Genomic DNA, 18,380 nt, shown 5'->3' on the forward strand with positions numbered 1-18,380 from the left:
CTGCGGGATCGGAGTGCCACCAGTGCAGAGCTTGCTCAGGAATGGCAGCAGGCAGGTGTGAGCGCATCTGCACGCACAGTGAGGCGAAGACTTTTGGAAGATGGCCTGGTGTCAAGAAGGGCAGCAAAGAAGCCACTTCTCTCCAAAAAAAACATCAGGGACAGATTGATCTTCTGCAGAAAGTATGGTGAATGGACTGCTGAGGACTGGGGCAAAGTCATATTCTCCGATGAAGCCTCTTTCCGATTGTTTGGGGCATCTGAAAAAAAAGGCTTGTCCGGAGAAGAAAAGGTGAGCGCTACCATCAGTCCTGTGTCATGCCAACAGTAAAGCATCCTGAGACCATTCATGTGTGGGGTTGCTTCTCATCCAAGGGAGTGGGCTCACTCACAATTTTGCCCAAAAACACAGCCATGAATAAAGAATGGTACCAAAACACCCTCCAACAGCAACATCTTCCAACAATCCAACAACAGTTTGGTGAAGAACAATGCATTTTCCAGCACGATGGAGCACCGTGCCATAAGGCAAAAGTGATAACTAAGTGGCTTGGGGACCAAAACATTGACATTTTGGGTCTATGGCCTGTAAACTCCCCAGATCTTAATCCCATTGAGAACTTGTGGTCAATCCTCAAGAGGCGGGTGGACAAACAAAAACCCACTAATTCTGACAAACTCCAAGAAGTGATTATGAAAGAATGGGTTGCTATCAGTCAGGAATTGGCCCAGAAGTTGATTGAGAGCATGCCCAGTCGGATTGCAGAGGTCCTGAAAAAGAAGGGCCAACACTGCAAATACTGACTCTTTGCATAAATGTAATTGTCTATAAAAGCCTTTGAAACATATGAAGTACGTGTAATTATATTTCACTACATCACAGAAACAACTGAAACAAAGATCAAAAAGCAGTTTAGCAGCAAACTTTGTGAAAACTAATATTTGTGTCATTCTCAAAACTTTTGGCCACGACTGTATATGAATTCAGTATAAATCATACATGTTCATAAGAAAATAAAATGTATATTACCTGTAACTTAAAAGTACATTTTAGCTAAAGCAGGAATAAAAAAATAAAAAAAGTTAAATAAAATAAGAAAACAAACACAGTCACATCATACAATTGAACCATCAGTCTAGATGGACGTTCCTCCATAGTTTTTATATTTTTCCCTTTTTTCCTGACCTCTAATGACCGAATCCACTTGAGTTCTGACATGATTAGGGTTATAGCTGTGGTGTGATGGAATAGCTCAAGTCGTTATGGATGGACACTCTGGTTCTGGTTTGCCAGTGGTAATATTTGATGACGGTGATTATCAGATACATGGTCCCCCGGTCGATGTTATTCACATGTGACCCCATAAAGGATTTCTGGGTATTTTAGGGACTGTAATCACAGAATTTTTAGCTTGGCGGCTATGTCATGCCAGATTTTCCGTCCACTCCAATACTCTGAGATAAAATGAAGCATAGTCTCTTCCTGCTGAATACCTAAGGGACACATGCGATGTTACACACTGAGGAGTTTTAGATTCCCCTGACAAACAGTTTTCCCTGCAACGAGAGCCAGACTATATCACAGAACTTAGGGGGCAGCCTTGGTCCATTGAGAAACCTTAGACTGTCCTGAAAGGTTGTGGTTGGACAGTCTGTAAGTGCTAGCTGTAAACATACTGTGGAGATATTTCCTGGTTTTACTCTCAATGAAAGACTTGTCTATATCCCATTTCTTCAGACATCTTATGCCATAGTCCAGGTACTGGGGGAGGTAGTCACGAGTCAATCGGTCCCTCTTGAGACTGACGCCTCGCACCCAAGATTCTGCAAAAGGCAATATCCAATCCCTGATACTATTCACCTACAGGGGACTGTTGTTTGTGTCCAGGTCCCAAAAATTAACTTTAAGAAACATGGAGTCAAAGAAAACCCTTGGATTTAACATATCCAGCCCGCCCTTTCTCCTCTGTAGGTAAGTGATCCCTCTTTTTACTGGGTTCAACCTGTTCCCCCATAACAGCTGGAAAAACAGGCTACCAAAGCCTTGCAAAAATATAAAGTAAAATAAACAAAAAATATATATAAAAAATCAAAATCAAGAGTTCACCACTGCGTTTCCTGATGTCAGAGCGGCTTCGCTGACCTCCGTGTGATGCAGGTAAAATCACAATAACCAGTCTTTATACAAAAAGGTGGTCGTGCTGCCACGTATACGTCCCCGTTCACAAGCTCATGAGAAGCGGCAATCTTCTTTGACACAACCAGCACACCTGAGTCCCGTGGATAGTAGCCTTTCCTCAAAGCAACCTTCCTACGGAATCAAAGTTTCGGGTACATAGCGAAGGGCCGCACAGTTGAGTAAATGGAACTTTTTTTATTATTCTCACAAATAAAATCGTGATTAACACGCCTTATAAAAGCTTACAATCAGGTCCATAAGGTCCATAAATTCAATGCCTGACCTAGGTTTCGCTGATAAGGCTTCCTCAGGGGCGATCGTGCCACCTTTCTCTACACACTGCGTTATATAGGGTTAATCCTATTTTGTGGTAAAAATTTATTACATTTTGCTTCACCATATACTAAAAGCCATAACTTTTTTTTTTTTTTTTTACCAATGTAGATTTGCAATGTAGATGTGTAGGGGCTTTTTTTTTGCAGGACGGGCTGTAGTTTTTATTGGTATCATTTGGGTTACATATAACTTGTTATTTATTTTTTTGTGGAGGTGAGGTGACAAAAACAGCAATTCCATCATTGTTTTTTGCATTATTTTTTTTACGGCGTTCACCGCGTGGAATTTGTGACATGATACTTTTATACATCAGGTGATACCAATTATGTGTATTTTTTTTTATTTTTTTCATGTTTTAATGACATAAATGAACGGATATTAGAAAAAACATTTTTTTAAATTTTTATAAACATTTTTATTTCTTTTTTAACCCATGGATGCCTCAGGCAGCTACTGACCGCGACATCTATGGGGTTAAACGGCCGAGTACAGATTTCGGCCGTAGCAGCAGAATATCAGCTATAAATTACAGCTGGCTCCGTTCCTGAGCCTCTGCTATCAATGCTAGCACAGAGGAGCAGGGGGCATCGGGGAAGGGTAAAAATGGCGGCATCTGGGGGCATTATCAGGGGCACTGGGGAAAATAAATCACTGGGGCCACGGATATGATCAGGGGCACGGCAGCACACAGGGGGTCTTACCCGATTTTAGGCTGCAATCTCGAGAGTGGAGATCCCAGCCTGAAACTGGCATTTTAACTCTGAAGTGATCCGATCGGTTAGCCTGCAGAGACTAACCAATCAAAGCGTTTGCCGACAAGGGACCACTTTGATTGGTCCCTTGCCGGCTTCCCCGGTGTCTCTGCTCTCTTGGAGAGTGGAGACTCCAGGGCAGTGACACTTTATAGTGTCACTGCCCTGGTAAGCAGTTTGGACGTGACTGTTCGTCCAAATGCACTAAATCACCTGTGATTTGGACATACAGTTACGTCCAAATGTGCAAAGAGATTATAAGATATCCATGATGCTTGATGTTTTATTCTATTATTTTTTTTAATTCAATTTAAGGCTCATTGTATGAGGCTTAAAAAGTCAGTGCATATACATTAACTTTTTTAGTTTAATTAGTTTGAATGGATAGGTAAGCACTCGTGGAGCAGGCACAATATTTAATATAGGGTATAGGTACAATAAAATGGAATAAAATACATTTTAAAATATACTAAAATAGAATAAAACTCGAACACACTGTAAAACTAGATGGGAATAAGGTGCAAATTCACGTTACAACAGATAATGTCCTTTTCAACTGATATCAGTGTTGAATGGCCGGCATCTGCATCCTTTGATGTAACGTTACATCCGAAAAATCGTGAAATAAATCTCAAGTTGCAATAGTCTTATATTCAATTGGTATATAACAAGTCAGTGGTTGCTACTAGTGTGCATTCCAATGTATTTTCGGGTGGGTAGTTACTTATATTGGCGGCAACCTTTACAATTGGATATAACGTTGCATCCACCAAAATCGCATCCGAAGGGGGCAGAAATGATTATATTGCCGCACTATGATGGTGTTATGCGGATAATCGATTGCTCACTGAGCACTCACCCCACCTGTTCGCATATCGCATATCTTTGAAAATTCGCATTAAAACCGATTTTGCCTCTTTTTCGAAATCCATTAATCCAGGATTTATCTAAGACCAAATGGCTCTCCTTGGAATCTGGGATCTAAGCACACAGAGTATAACCACTGAGGAAGAGGTCAGCAAGACTTCGAAACGCGTCTGGTGCTGGATACCGATGCTATGAAAGATTCCACAAACAATTGAAGCGTGGCCATGCGACTTTAACTCTACGATTATCTAAAGATACGATCTTTCAATAATCTGAACAGCAAAGGCAAGGAGAGACCTGAATCGGTGAACCTGTACTCCAACTCTCGCGAGAACTCCATGCAGAGTGAGACAGAGAGGCATTGAAGGCAATTGTAAGAAAGATTTCACCGGAACACAGGTACAAATCCACCCTGAGAATATACACTGGAGCGCACACCAGCCAGTGTGAAGACTACACATCAACAGGTGGGGTGAGTGCTCAGTGAGCAATCGATTATCCCCATAACACCATCATAGTGCGGCAATATAATTATTTATGCCCCCTTCGGATGCGATTTTGGTGGATGCAACGTTATATCCAAACGTAAAGGTTGCCGCCAATATAAGTAACTACCCACCCGAAAATACATTGGAATGCACACTAGTTAGTGTGAAGATCGCTTACCAACAGGTTAGGCGGGGGTCTAGTAGCAACCACTGACTTGTTATATACCAATTGAATATAGGACTATTGCAACTTGCGATTTTTTTCGCGATTTTTCGGATGTAACGTTACATCAAAGGATGCAGATGCCAGCCATTCAACACTGATATCAGTTGAAAAGGACATTATCTGTTGTAACGTGAATTTGCACCTTATTCCCAGTTAGTTTTACAGTGTGTTCGAGTTTTATTCTATTTTAGTATATTTTAGAGTGTATTTTATTCCATTTTATTGTACCTATACCCTATATTAAATATTGTGCCTGTGCTTACCTATCCATTCAAATTTGTTTAGTGTTTATGTATCGAATAGGGTGATTCAATCTTAGGTTTAAGCAGTAGCACCTATCCATAGCTATAGGGGGGTGAGCCACTCTATCGACTTCCTTTCAAAAAAATTTAATTTAATTAGTTTTTAATTTTGGGTAAAATGCAAAAATGGTGTACTAATTCTTATAAATAATACATGTATTGTATTGGTAGGTACTGTTGCGATGATAAAATAGAAACAAAGCCTTCAATAGACCCTTGATTGTCTACCCAAACAACATATAGGCTCTGCTCAGGTGATAGGGAGACAGGGAGTGTTTCCCTTCATCTTAGTAAATTATCTGATCTGAACCTTTAGAAGCGGTCTGCATCTTTGGACTATTGTGCACTGTCTGCCAACATGACAAGTGTGCTCTTTATGATGTGATATTATGTTATCAAGTAATGAAGAAGTTGTAATTCATTCTGAAAAACCCACAGTTCAGGGTAACACATTGTGACATCACAACACATTTTTCTAAAATGTCAACTCCTGACATCTGTGCCAACCTTATCATCAGTAATGTTGCATATACAATGGCTAACAAGGTCAAAACTACACAGCTTTTAGAGCAAATTTTGATTTCATTAGATATTCTCTAGTGTTCTTCTGAGGTCTGAACAATAATATGAAGCATTTAGGAAGAAACATGCAGATGACAAGAGCCCAACTGGAGGCAAGGATACCAAAAATTTCCATTGCTATGGTGTATTTGCCTTGGGCACTTAAAGAGGCTGGAATATAAGATATCCAGACACTAAGGAAGGCCATCATGCTGAATGTAATAAACTGGGCTTCATTGAAGGTATCAGGAAGTCTACGAGCCAAGAAGGCAACAATAAAACTTATAGTGGCTAGAAGGAAGAGATAACCTAACATGATCCAGAAGGCAATGGGTGAGCCTTCATTGCACTCAGCAATGATAATGGATTGCACTTGAAAGTTATATTGTGGGAATGGAGGGGTGAGAGATAGCCAGGTAATGCAAAATATCAACTGAATTGAAAAACACATAGCAATAATCAAGTAGGTTACTTGAGGACTTGCCCATTTCTTCAAACTAGTTCCTGGTCTGGTAGCCATGAATACAAAGACAACCAAAATGGTTTTAGCTAAGATGCAGGAGATGCATAACGTGAAAACTAGGCCAAATGCAACTTGGCGCAATAGACATTTTTCAGATATAGGGTAACCAATGAAAACTAAGGAACAGAGGAAACACAAGGACAAAGATGTCAGAAGAAGACAACTTAAAGACAAGTTGTTGGCTTTAACTATTGGGCTGTTTTTATGCTTGATGAACAGTCTCAAAATCAAACTAGGGATTAAAGATGATGCAGTGCTGGAAATCATCAAGGTGGTACCCAATGGTTCTTCAAAGGACAGATAGTCTATAGGCTTTTGAAGGCACTGGGATTTCTGAGGATTTGGCCACCTGTCCTTTGGACATTTGAAGCAATCAACGGCATCTGAAACATACAATCAACAAGCCAGAATTCAGGGCAAACCGTCTAAAGTTCTACAGGAATTAGTTCAAAGTTTTAAAATTATAATGTCAAAGTACCCTGTTGTCAGTTTTTAAAAAATATATAATATAGTGTAGGGATTTGTCCCGATGGTAGCCCTCAGATAAGAACACAGCAGCAGCCATTTAGCGGGGAAAGCAAAAGAGTTGTCTTTTATTCTTGACAAAACAGTAAGGCAGTAAACGGCAGTGACCGGCTTGCTCTAGCCGCCCTTAAAGAAACAAAGTCCTGTTTCTATAATACAACACAGGTATGGTATCGCACAGTACCATAACCCCATGGGCTGTATGTGGACCTCGCTTTGTCCTCAGTCTTACAGGCACTGCAACTCCAGCTCAGACTCTAATCCAACACAGCACTCCACAGAGCTCCACTGTCAGAGAGGTAATCACCACCACCTGACACTCCTGGCTGTTTTTTAGGCCAGTCAAGACCCAGCCTGGAACGTGGGGAGTAGTCACCCACCCAGCACTATAACTACTCGCAAAAAGAGCCGTCCCAGATCAGCTATTCACAGCTATACTAAATAAACAAAGTGTCAACCACCTACTGCCGCTGACACATCTGAAATACTGGCTCCTACTTCACCGAGGCCAGGAACCTCGGTGACACATATCTACCATCAATGATGGTCCCTTTTGCCTTCCTACAATTGGTACATATTCAGACAATTTAATAGAGTATTATTCTAGTACATTAACTTATTCCATATGTCCTTTGACTTTTGATTAAGGGGATACCTACTGTTCCATTGATAGGCTCATGAAGCCAATATGGGGCCTTTGGAGAGAAGCATGGTTGGAATTAACACTATTAATATTAGCAGGAACCAGTGTAGGACTCCCCTTTCTACAAAAACTACATTGTTAGTATGCAATGGGGTGGGGAACTGGCATAAGGGCTATAATGAATCTCCTCTATATCTCCACTTGAGCAGCCAGATTGACCCTACTTTTCACCAGGAACCAGGAAGGTGTGGACATTCAGGTTCTAGGCCTCAGAGCTACTTCTCTCGGTGACAGCTAAAACTAATGAATATGAAACAAACTGCAAAACAAATTTCAGCAGGTAAATTGGTATGGTGGGGCCCCTGAAAAAGAAATCAGGGAAGTCTATGAAAGGTTCCAATGGAAATTAACACACTGCCTAAAGATATCAACCGTGAGAATGAAAACCCACCTGCATCATATAATCAGAAAAAACACATTTCATGTAGATAAGGAACCACAAGGAGGAAAATCAAGGGGTGAGTGATATATAGGTCAAAAATCAACTCACGGTCACCTGACCAAAGCTCCTTTTAGGGGTCCTATCTATATGTTAAAACTTAAACCTTTATTATTTAATTTTAGAACCCAATAAATTTTCGGACTAAGGCCTCTTTCACACTTGCGTTGTTGGGATCCGGCATGCACTTCCGTTGCCGGAGGTGCCTGCCGGATCCGGAAAAACGCAAGTGTACTGAAAGCATTTGAAGACGGAGCCGTCTTCCAAATGCTTTCAGTGTTACTATGGCACCCAGGACGCTATTAAAGTCCTGGTTGCCATAGTAGGAGCGGGGAGCGGGGGAGCGGTATACTTACAGTCCGTGCGGCTCCCGGGGCGCTCCAGAATGACGTCAGAGCGCCCCATGCGCATGGATGACATGATCCATGCGATCACGTGATCCATGCGCTTGGGGCGCCCTGACGTCACTCTGGAGCGCCCGGGGAGCCGCACGGACGGTAAGTACACTGCTCCCCCGCTCCCCACTACACTTACCATGGCTGTCAGGACTTTAGCGTCCCGGCAGCCATGGTAACCACTCTGAAAAAGCTAAATGTCGGCTCCGGCAATGCGCCGAAACGACGTTTAGCTTAAGGCCGGATCCGGATCAATGCCTTCCAATGGGCATTAATTCCGGATCCGGCCTTGCGGCAAGTGTTCCGGATTTTTGGCCGGAGCAAAAAGCGCAGCATGCTGCGGTATTTTCTCCGGCCAACAAACGTTCCATACCGGAACTGAAGACATCCTGATGCATCCTGAACGGATTACTCTCCATTCAGAATGCATTAGGATAATCCTGATCAGGATTCTTCCGGCATAGAGCCCCGACGACGGAACTCTATGCCGGAAGACAATAACGCAGGTGTGAAAGAGCCCTACGTCAGTTAATTTATGTCTTTTTGGTGCGCTGTCGCTTGCTCTACATTCTATTTACGAGGTGGTTAACCTCATGGATACTCTGTGGCCATGTATCACCACAGGTTAGCAGGTGTGTTTTCAATGGTGAATTACCCCAACTCCCTTGACGAAGCCGCATTTTAGACAGGTTACAGTATAAGGCAAGATTCACAACCAGTAGGGTCGCAATCATTGTCGCAGGTTAGCAGGTGTGCTTTCAATGGTGAATTATTTGGTGTAGTATAGGAGTTTCTATTGTAAATATATGAGATGTATTCCTATATCCCTATGCGACAGACATTCATCATTCCCTCACACGCTAGGAGATCAGGCAGTTTGCCTCCGAACATTTTCACAATATGTATTGAGCTGAACAATGATTGCGACCCTACTGGTTGTGGATCTTGCCTTATACTGCAACCTGTCTAAAATGCGGCTTCGTCAGGGGAGTTGGGGTAATTCACCATTGAAAACACACCTGCTAACCTGTGGTGATACATGGCCACAGAGTATCCATGAGGTTAACCACAATGTAGAGCGAGCGACAGCACCCCAAAAAAGACATAAATTAACTGACTTAGCCCGAAACTGCAACCGGATATTTTTAAATTACCTTATAGTATTGGTTTCTCTGAGTATTTTGGTTTTAAAAGTAAATAATAAAGGTTAAAGTTTAACATATAGATAGGACCCCTAAAAGGAGTTTTTGGTCAGGTGACCATGGTTTGATTTTAGTTACAATCTCCTGAGGGCCCTATAGGGACAAAAATCTGGTTCTTTGAAATTTAGGTCAAGGAACATGGCTTTTTCTCAAGAACATTAGAATGGAGATACAGATATTGGTAATAGAAGAAAATTCCATGTGTTTATGATTTGCTTGACTCACCAGTATAATTTGAGATCTCTCCTTGTGAACAACCAACACATTCAAAACAACAAACAGGTTGTCCTTTTATATGAGCTTTTCTGAATCCTGGTGGACAACTTTCACTGCAGACAGAGGGAGGAACCTGGGAAATGATCATATCATTTAAAACATTTTTGAAGATACTATGATCTTTTAACATTTAACTAGTATTAGTGCCCAAAATGTCAACTTCAGATAAAGGCTGGATATGCCACAGAGGTAGCCCATTAGGTGCTATGAGGCCTATATCTTCATGAGGATTATTTATTTTCCAATACTCTCTGTGGCACACCAGAGGCTTATCCTTGACCCCATTCACAGCAATGCTAGCAAACAAGTTTGAGGATAATACTACCCTACTTTTTCTACAAGATGGGAAGGAGGTGGTTGATATCAACGAGCAACCACGTGTCCTGTAGCACCAGCTTTAACAGGGCACTTAATTTAGTCTTTTTGTCATGCATGGGATGACATTGATAGGTAACAATATTAAATTGATCATTCAGTTCCCAATTAAAATTTCGCAATAAATGCATCATTCATAGTTAAAAAAAACGGGTGCCCTCTATTTAATCCTTCTGGCCCAGTTTTTCTGATTCTCAAACCACTCTTTACTTCTGTAAAATGATGACCAACTTGTTGAACTACTCAATGTACACAGTGCTTTGGACTCCCGAGGCACCCCTTACCACAAACACACATAGACAGAGGTGGAAGGTGTCTCAGACTACCAAAGCACATCGTACACAGAGTAGCTTGAGAAGCTGGTGGCCATTTTACAGAAGTAAAGAGAGGACTACAAATCAGAGCAACTAGACCACAATGATTGAATAGGAGAGCACCAGGTATTTTTTAATACGCATTGTGCATGTATTGTGAAATTTTCATTGTGAACCAGAGGGTCTCCATCACTATTAATGTATTTCATGTATTTTTCCAGCAGAAATACCTAGAAAAGATCAGTATTATCAGTGTGAATAAGAAACTGTAGGATTGATCTCCAGGTTTGATTGATTAGCAAGACATGCCATAACAAATTTATAAATCAAAGATCTACCTGTTAACTCAATATTTATCTTGGATGCCTTTTTTTTCCATACCTGGTGGTCTTTTGTCGCCCATACTAGGGCACTTGAGTTGATGGTAAACACCTGGCCATCTGGAGCAGTCGTATCGTAACTCCCAACTCTGACCTGGAGCAAGGTTCCTTCTGGGCTTAATTGCCAGTTCACAATGTCGTAGACTGCTGGAGGGTCCCCATTCTCATCAAAGTAGAATTGTTTCCCACTGTTCAGAGTCATTCTTACCCTTTTCAAATAGCGTAAAAGCTGGAAAAGGTGGAAAATGTCAGAATCATCTTTCATCTCATGACTGTAGTTATTATAGTTAAAATGTTCCAATATCATATTATTACAAAATAATAAAAAATAAAGGTAATAATTTCAAGCCAATAATGAAAATTCAGGTATGGTTTAGAATAATAAAACTTTTTCAAAAATTCGATTTGACTGTTTGCTGAACTTCGACAAGAAATTTGCTTCATTACAAATTACTTTGTAACTAATCGCATTCCATTGTACTGTATGTAGCAGGCGCAATGACGGGAAACGGTGATCACGCTGCCTCCCCTCATTTAACCCCTCAGATGCCGCATTTAATGCTGATCGCAACATCTGAGTGTCACATTCAGCCTATCAAGGGGTTATCAGGGATTAAAAGAAAAAACTACATACCCACCTCATCTATTTGATCTCTGAGAAGCCATTGTGCCCATCTTGATTGAAGAAAACACGCCAATTCTCTCTCCCGCTGACAGGTTGACGTCATCACGCCTGCCCAGCGTGATGGACATGGTGACATCACACGTCAGCACACTTGAATTGCTGCATTTTCTTCAATCAAGATGGACACGACTGCCATTTCAGGTAAAATGGATTTCTTAACACAAACTGCCAAGAAATTTGCAGTCCTGGTGAATAAAATTTTTCCTGAAATTCAAATAAAATTCCACTTTGTGAACTTCTACTCGCTCAATACTAAATAAAACAATTGAGGAAGTATTGTATGTGAGCAGTTTCACCATTGGAGACAGGGGATGACTGGGAACTTAAGGTGGCCCTGGAAAAAAATAAAAATAAGTGGCCCTATGTTGTAGGTGGGCAACAAAAGTAGGCGGGGTCAGCAATACCATAGCGCAATATACCATCCCAGCTAAACAATATACCGCAGAACAGCACAATACACTGATCAGAAAGCTGTGCATCTGCCCCAAAATCTGTGGTGGCCATCAATAGATGCTACTACTTCTAAAGTTGTCTCTGATTAAGATACGGTGCAGGGGGCTTAGCAGTTGAGATGCGGATCATAGCAGTTGAATTTAGTAGGGCATGTGCGGTTACTGGTGGAATACATGAGTACCTGATTCTCACAGCATTAATTATCATTGGCAATTTCTTATATACCCAGCCAACGACAGAGAGGAGGTTTGGGCTGCCCCTGAGGCATCGGCCCACCAGGAAATTTTTTATAAAAAAATAAATTACAAAAACAGAGGAGCGTGCTTTCTACACCCGTGCAACAAAATCGTGCCACACAAAAAACGTGCACTAGGTACGGTCCATCGCAGGCCCTCTTCCAAAGAAGAAGAGCCCTCCCATAAACCTTTCCCAGTCCCTCTGGGCCAGAAGGCTCCCACAAGGGACCGAGACAAAACAGGCAACCCCCAACTGAAGCCAGGGGTACACCCAGGCAACCCTCAGCCAAAGCCAAGGGTACACCAAGTCTGTGCTCCGGCTTCCACCTAGGCTGCCACCCAAGGTGTCGTCACGGAGTTTTAACTACTAGGCTGGGGGGTACCCATAAGGTCGCCATACCCAAGAAATCTTACTGACAAACAAACGTGGAAAGTGGACACACAGTGAACAAAAAATAAATAAATAGTGGATGAGTGCTTAGGCTCAGCCCGTACATCCGGCTGGAATTATAAAAATTCCTCCTCCTTACGCCAGGCCTGGCAGCCGGGCAAAGAATAGAGGTGTGTGCGCTCAAAATGTGAGAAAGTGAAGTGCGTGAAAATGTGCCATCACTCAGTGGGCTCCCACCCCCAGTGAGTTTAGGCACCCCAGGGCCACCACTCCTGGGGCACTTCTGCACCTCGGGCTTTCAAACATCTCAGCCCTTGGTCACCTAGCATAGGGGACTAATGGCCTAAGGCATCGGTGTGAGGAAACTTATAGGCCATATAGGCTCCTCTGGAATTCTGGGCAGAAAGGGATGCAAATGAGCTCTTATCAAGCTCTGCCTCTAATGCCACCAGATGTAAGGCAGCTATTCTATAAGTCAAAGTCCGACCCTTTAAATAGGCCTTAAGACATGACTCAGAGAGGTTTAAGCCATCAATTTTTTGTCAGGTATGGCTGGAATGCTTGTTCTTGTTCCCCTACTTCTAGGGCTGCTTGTATAAGGTCTCATATGCAGGAATAAAATCATTTCATAATAGAAAAAAAATCCCAATGTATTACTATTAGTGTGCCAAAGTATATTGAAGTGGAATTTGATCGGAATTTTCAGGAAAAATTCTATTTGCTGTGAAGCTGAATTTCCTCGCCCTTCGTGGTGATGAAACAATTTTCCCTGAAATGGCGTTAAAAACAAAACAAAAAACATACTCATCTAATCCATTTGCGTGCAAAGAGGCTGACGTGGCCATCTTGAACGAAGATACCATGTGGCCTCGTGACTACATAACTACATAACGTCACTATGCAAGATTTTACAAGGTGTCTTCAATCAAGATGACCATTTTGCCCTTCAGTGTTAATCTCATACGCTGCGATCTGTGATGAACGCAACATCTGAGAGAAATGCGCTTTGTGACGAAGAAATTCAGCACAAAGTAAATTTCCTTGTGAAATTCGGCGAAGCAGTAGAATCAAATTTTACCATGATCATGTGTCTGTATATGTGAGGAATAGAAGTTATGGAAACAAGATATACAGTTGACCACTGGAAGCAGCACTAAGCTCTGAAAACATTGATCACCAGTAGAAACACTGGACTATTGTCTACATAGAATATAATATTACACTGCCTAGCTATTAGGGGATGTATATTACACTTGTACATACAGATGTGGTTTTCCTTTCGTCTTATCGCAAGAAATATCACTTCAAGTGGCAACAGATGGCCAGTTTTGGAGAGAAAATAAAACAAAAGTTCAAGCTAAAAGAAATATAAAATGTATTATTATTATTAATAATAATAATAATAATAATAATTTCAATAATAATAAGCCATTGTTCAATTTCACTCTCCTGTTGAAAAGTGCCACATACGGCAGCTCTTGACCCTTGAAAAATGCATATACTTTGTTTCATACATATACAGTGGGAGCAAAGTTATAAACTTGTCAACAAATTGATAAAAAAAATGTTTATACATAATATCACCATGAGGAGCTTACTGACTCATGTCTTGAGCCTTGTTCTATCAATCTAACTTTCATTCATTGTGCTGATGAATTTTCTCTAGATTTTTGCATTGTTGCCATTGATTACTATTACATCGAGATAAAGCCTCGACAATGTATCTTATTCGCTCTTAGCATTGTTTTACCTGCCATGGTTTGAAATTCCGAATATCTATACACATGCCTCTCTGCAATAATAATGTATTATCCCTGCATCTTCTAAGCTCTTCCAGAGCTTTGGCTAAAACATGAACTGCAAGGTAAACTTTGTTGGTAGTCCTTAAGTTAGAAACATCAATGTAGCTGTTCTGGACACTACGTAGAGTTTCTGTCCCGCTGCATTGTTTTTGTAGACCCTCTAAAGAACTTATATGAGTTAGGTTGTCTATAAGGGTACAACCAAATGTGTCTTTCCAAAACAAGTTTGCTGAAGTCTGTCCTAAAGACATTAATGGATGGACTTTAGAAATAAATTCTTGAAATTCCGGAATCATACCACTGAAAAAGGACAATCCAATGGTACCAGGTAGAAGCTGTGAAAATTTCTTATACGAAAATAGGGTTGATGTGGACCATCCTTCACTAGCTACAAAGCTTTTCCCTGAAATGTTCTGCTTGATCATTTCTTCCAAAATGGGAGCCAGGTCAAGTTCAGTGGAAAAAATAATCACCACCTTTACAGTTGATTCCTTTATTGTCTTCACTACATGTGGAGCATTTCGGTCTGCTTGACTTATTAAAATATTTTCTGTGAAAGCCACACAAGCTCCTGCTTTGGTTATCTCATGCTTGACCACCTGTATTCCCTGCTGCCCATAATCATTATCAACAGCCACAAGACCTACCCAAGTCCATCCAAAATACAACACAAGCTTGGCCAGACCTTGGGACTGAAAGATATCATTAGGAACTGTTCTGAAGAAAGATGGAAATTTTGTCCTGTCACTCAGAAGACGACTAGTAGAAAAATGACTGATCTGAAAAGAAAAAGAGAAATCATTATTAAACTCATGTGTTTAGGGTAAGTGGTACCAATCTCAGTCCTACCTGAGGATATTTGTACAGTCCCAAGATGTGAGCTAGAAGAATGGAGTGAGTAGAGACAGCAGGTCCAATGAAACCAGAAAGAAGATTATCCTGGACACATCTGTAGTTAGGGATGGCTGTGCTGGATCCAGTCAGTATTTGTAAGGCACCCCTTAAATCAAAATGAAGCACATTGCAAGAGTCATAGACCTGGAACCCCACTGTCATGTTGGGTAGAATATTGATGTTATTGTTTATCTCTTGCACGGCAAAGATCAGAACTTGGATTTGCTGATAAGTTTCTAGGTGAAACCTTAAAACAAGAGGATAAATAACATTTGAATATTATAACTGTGTTAGATCCCCCCTTGTGAATCATATGTACTGACTGAAGACAGAGATGACTGTCCACCACATCAAAACCAGAAAGTTGGATCTGTAATTTATAATTTAGCTCAAATTACAAAATACAGATAAGATTCATAAAGAAACAGATGTACAGAAGCAGAGGATGACAGGTCATGTGTATCAATGCCAAAATAATTCAGCTTTATAGATTTAAAAGGGGTCCACAATGTTCTATGAACTTCCCATTCCTTTATTATTATTTATACAACACTCTTCTTGAGACTTTAATCTGAAAAGTATTAATTTCTACTGTATATCACAGCTACATATGTACATACTTGGGCCAATGGGGAGTTAACTGACTGAACCAAAGGTGCATGGGGTATGAGAGAAAATTTGAGACCCTAATGATTGCCAAGCAGTGGATCTTATCTCCAGACCCTAGTAAACCCCCAACATAATGGCCCCTTGGCTGTTACATACAGTACTTATTAGACCTGATATTTTATTAGACAACAACCATTGTGATATCATGACATGTTCTTTAGAGTTACTCAAGTTACCACAGTCTGCAAGCATTGTAAGTTCTCTTCTTACGCCTTTGTATGGTTCTTCCATGAAACATGCTAGCCTCAAAAGTGACCACATAACTGGTAGAGAACCAACAGAGGAAATTCTACGGAAAATATTTACATCATTTTAGAAACATCATTTACATTGTACAGGTAGTCATCGGTGGTCTTTGTTGAAAAGAAACACGTTGGTAAACCTTGTCCAAATGAAGAGGCAACATGGCTCCGAACATAATATCTCCACTTTGTGATAAGCTTTCCAACTGCTTGACGTCCAACCTACAACTATGATCATTAGAATGAAAAACTGGAATGAGTTGGCAAAAGACCATGGTCCACATGACTTTTGGTAAAGTGATTGTCATCCTTTCAAGAGTGGTGAAGATCCCTGTGGATGGAATTATTCAAAGGAAGATCAATAAAGGCAAGTGATGGAAGAGTGATAATCCATGATATATCACCTGGTACTTACAATGTTAAGACTCTTCCTTGTCATATTCCAGACACTTATTACTGTATCTCCTGTAAAACAGTTCAGCTTTATCTGCACAATCACTGCTGACCTCCTTATATTTCTTCCTTATAATTGCACAATTCCCTTTTAGTGAAACTTCTCAAACGCTCCCATGAGAAAATATTAATGCATTGTGCAGATGGGTCCTCCATTACATGTTTTCATATGCATATTATGGGTATTTATGACTACACACTCTTCTATCCCACTTCTATTCCATATCTCTAAATTCTATATTTTATTTTGTGTGACATTTTCCAGCAAGTTTATTTCTAACAGTTCTCCGATTTTTTTTCTATTGATCCTCTATTGTCTTTGTACCAGATATGTAGCACCAACGATATCTCTTTTTCTTCTCCCATGATCCAAACTTGCATGTTGTTGTGAGAAATGGAAACAGTGATGGAAATGAATATAATCCAAGATATTCTGTACTTCTATGGCCTCATTACAGGTCATTGAGCCAGTCAAGACTTGCCTCCTCTTAGATTTAGCTTCTGGTGTACATGCATTTCGTTTTTGTTGCTATCATGTCATACCTTAGAGCTTTGTTTTCTACTTAAGTTTTTCTTAAATGGGTGTAAACAGGCTAAAACAAAGCATATGATGGGATGTTTGAAACATGATCTGGATGGAAGCAGAAATTCTAAATAGTGATATACTGTATTAGAAAGTAGAACAACATGGCATTAGGGTACTATGGGTAAAACTAAATCCTAAAAACCCCTTTAAGTGTAGAGTAGTGTTGGACAACTCAAAGTTGATGAAGTGGACTTTGATCTAAATTTCAGGAAAAATTTTATTCGCCGTGAAGCTGAATTTCTTTGTGCTTCATGGTAACGAATCAATTCTCCCTAAATTAGCGATAAAAAAAATTATACTCACCTCATCTATTTTCTTGTGAAGAGTCAGCTGCAGCCATCTTGATTGAAGATCCAGCACCAAATCTTGTGAATGGTGACGTATGATGTCACCACGCCGGCCAGTATGATGACATCATCACACACAGTGTAAGATTTCTCACTGGATCTTCAATCAAGATGACCGTGGCGGACTATTCGCGTTCAAATGAATAAGGTGAGTATTTAAGCCCTCAATGGTCTGTATGCCGCGATCAGTGATGAAAGCTGCATCTGAGGGGTTTAATGACGAGGGGCGGCACAATCGTTAAACCCATCATTGAGTCCCCGCTACTCACAAAGAAATGTGCTTTGCGACAAATTTTTGAGAATTCTTGGTGCACTGTAGCCCTCCTTGCATTTACATTACAAGAAAAATTTCTCGTTAACAGCAGCACCAATCACCATAATAAAGCATTAGATCTGCAGGATCAACCCAAGCAGACACACCAACTGATTTGATGGGGTTGATTCTGCTGATCTGTGCTCTTTAATTCTATGGGAGATTAAAAAAAAATGCCAAGTGAACCTCCCAGTTATTTATATAATCATTATAATTGAGACCCCTGTTCATGAGATCATTATTGATTCCAGTAGTTAGACTTGTAAAACATATATGACAGATATCACATAAATGAATATAATGGGGGAAGCCACCACTGATAACAATGGCCACACAAATTAAAAAGTCACAGTTCAAACAATAAAAATGTTCATTTGTGGGGTCTGAAGAAAGATAGAACCTCTGTACAGTCAGAGATGGATGAAGGTGGCTAGAGTCACCAGGTGAACACCAAGAAATTGCCAACG

At 40.7% G+C, this 18,380-nt stretch overlaps 1 protein-coding gene across 1 annotated transcript; it reads right to left on the reverse strand.

Moving 5' to 3' along the window:
* Window positions 1-5,702: 5,702 nt before the first annotated feature.
* Window positions 5,703-17,048, reverse strand: LOC120988807 (extracellular calcium-sensing receptor-like). The gene is made up of 7 exons (XM_040416531.1): window positions 16,949-17,048; window positions 16,302-16,545; window positions 15,259-15,550; window positions 14,358-15,188; window positions 10,862-11,071; window positions 9,723-9,846; window positions 5,703-6,616 (listed from the first exon to the last, which is right to left on the reverse strand). The coding sequence occupies exons 1-7, from the start codon at window positions 17,046-17,048 to the stop codon at window positions 5,703-5,705; spliced, it is 2,715 nt and encodes a 904-aa protein (XP_040272465.1).
* Window positions 17,049-18,380: the final 1,332 nt, after the last annotated feature.

Source organism: Bufo bufo, chromosome 1, assembly GCF_905171765.1.
Source record: "Bufo bufo chromosome 1, aBufBuf1.1, whole genome shotgun sequence".
NCBI lineage: Eukaryota > Metazoa > Chordata > Amphibia > Anura > Bufonidae > Bufo > Bufo bufo.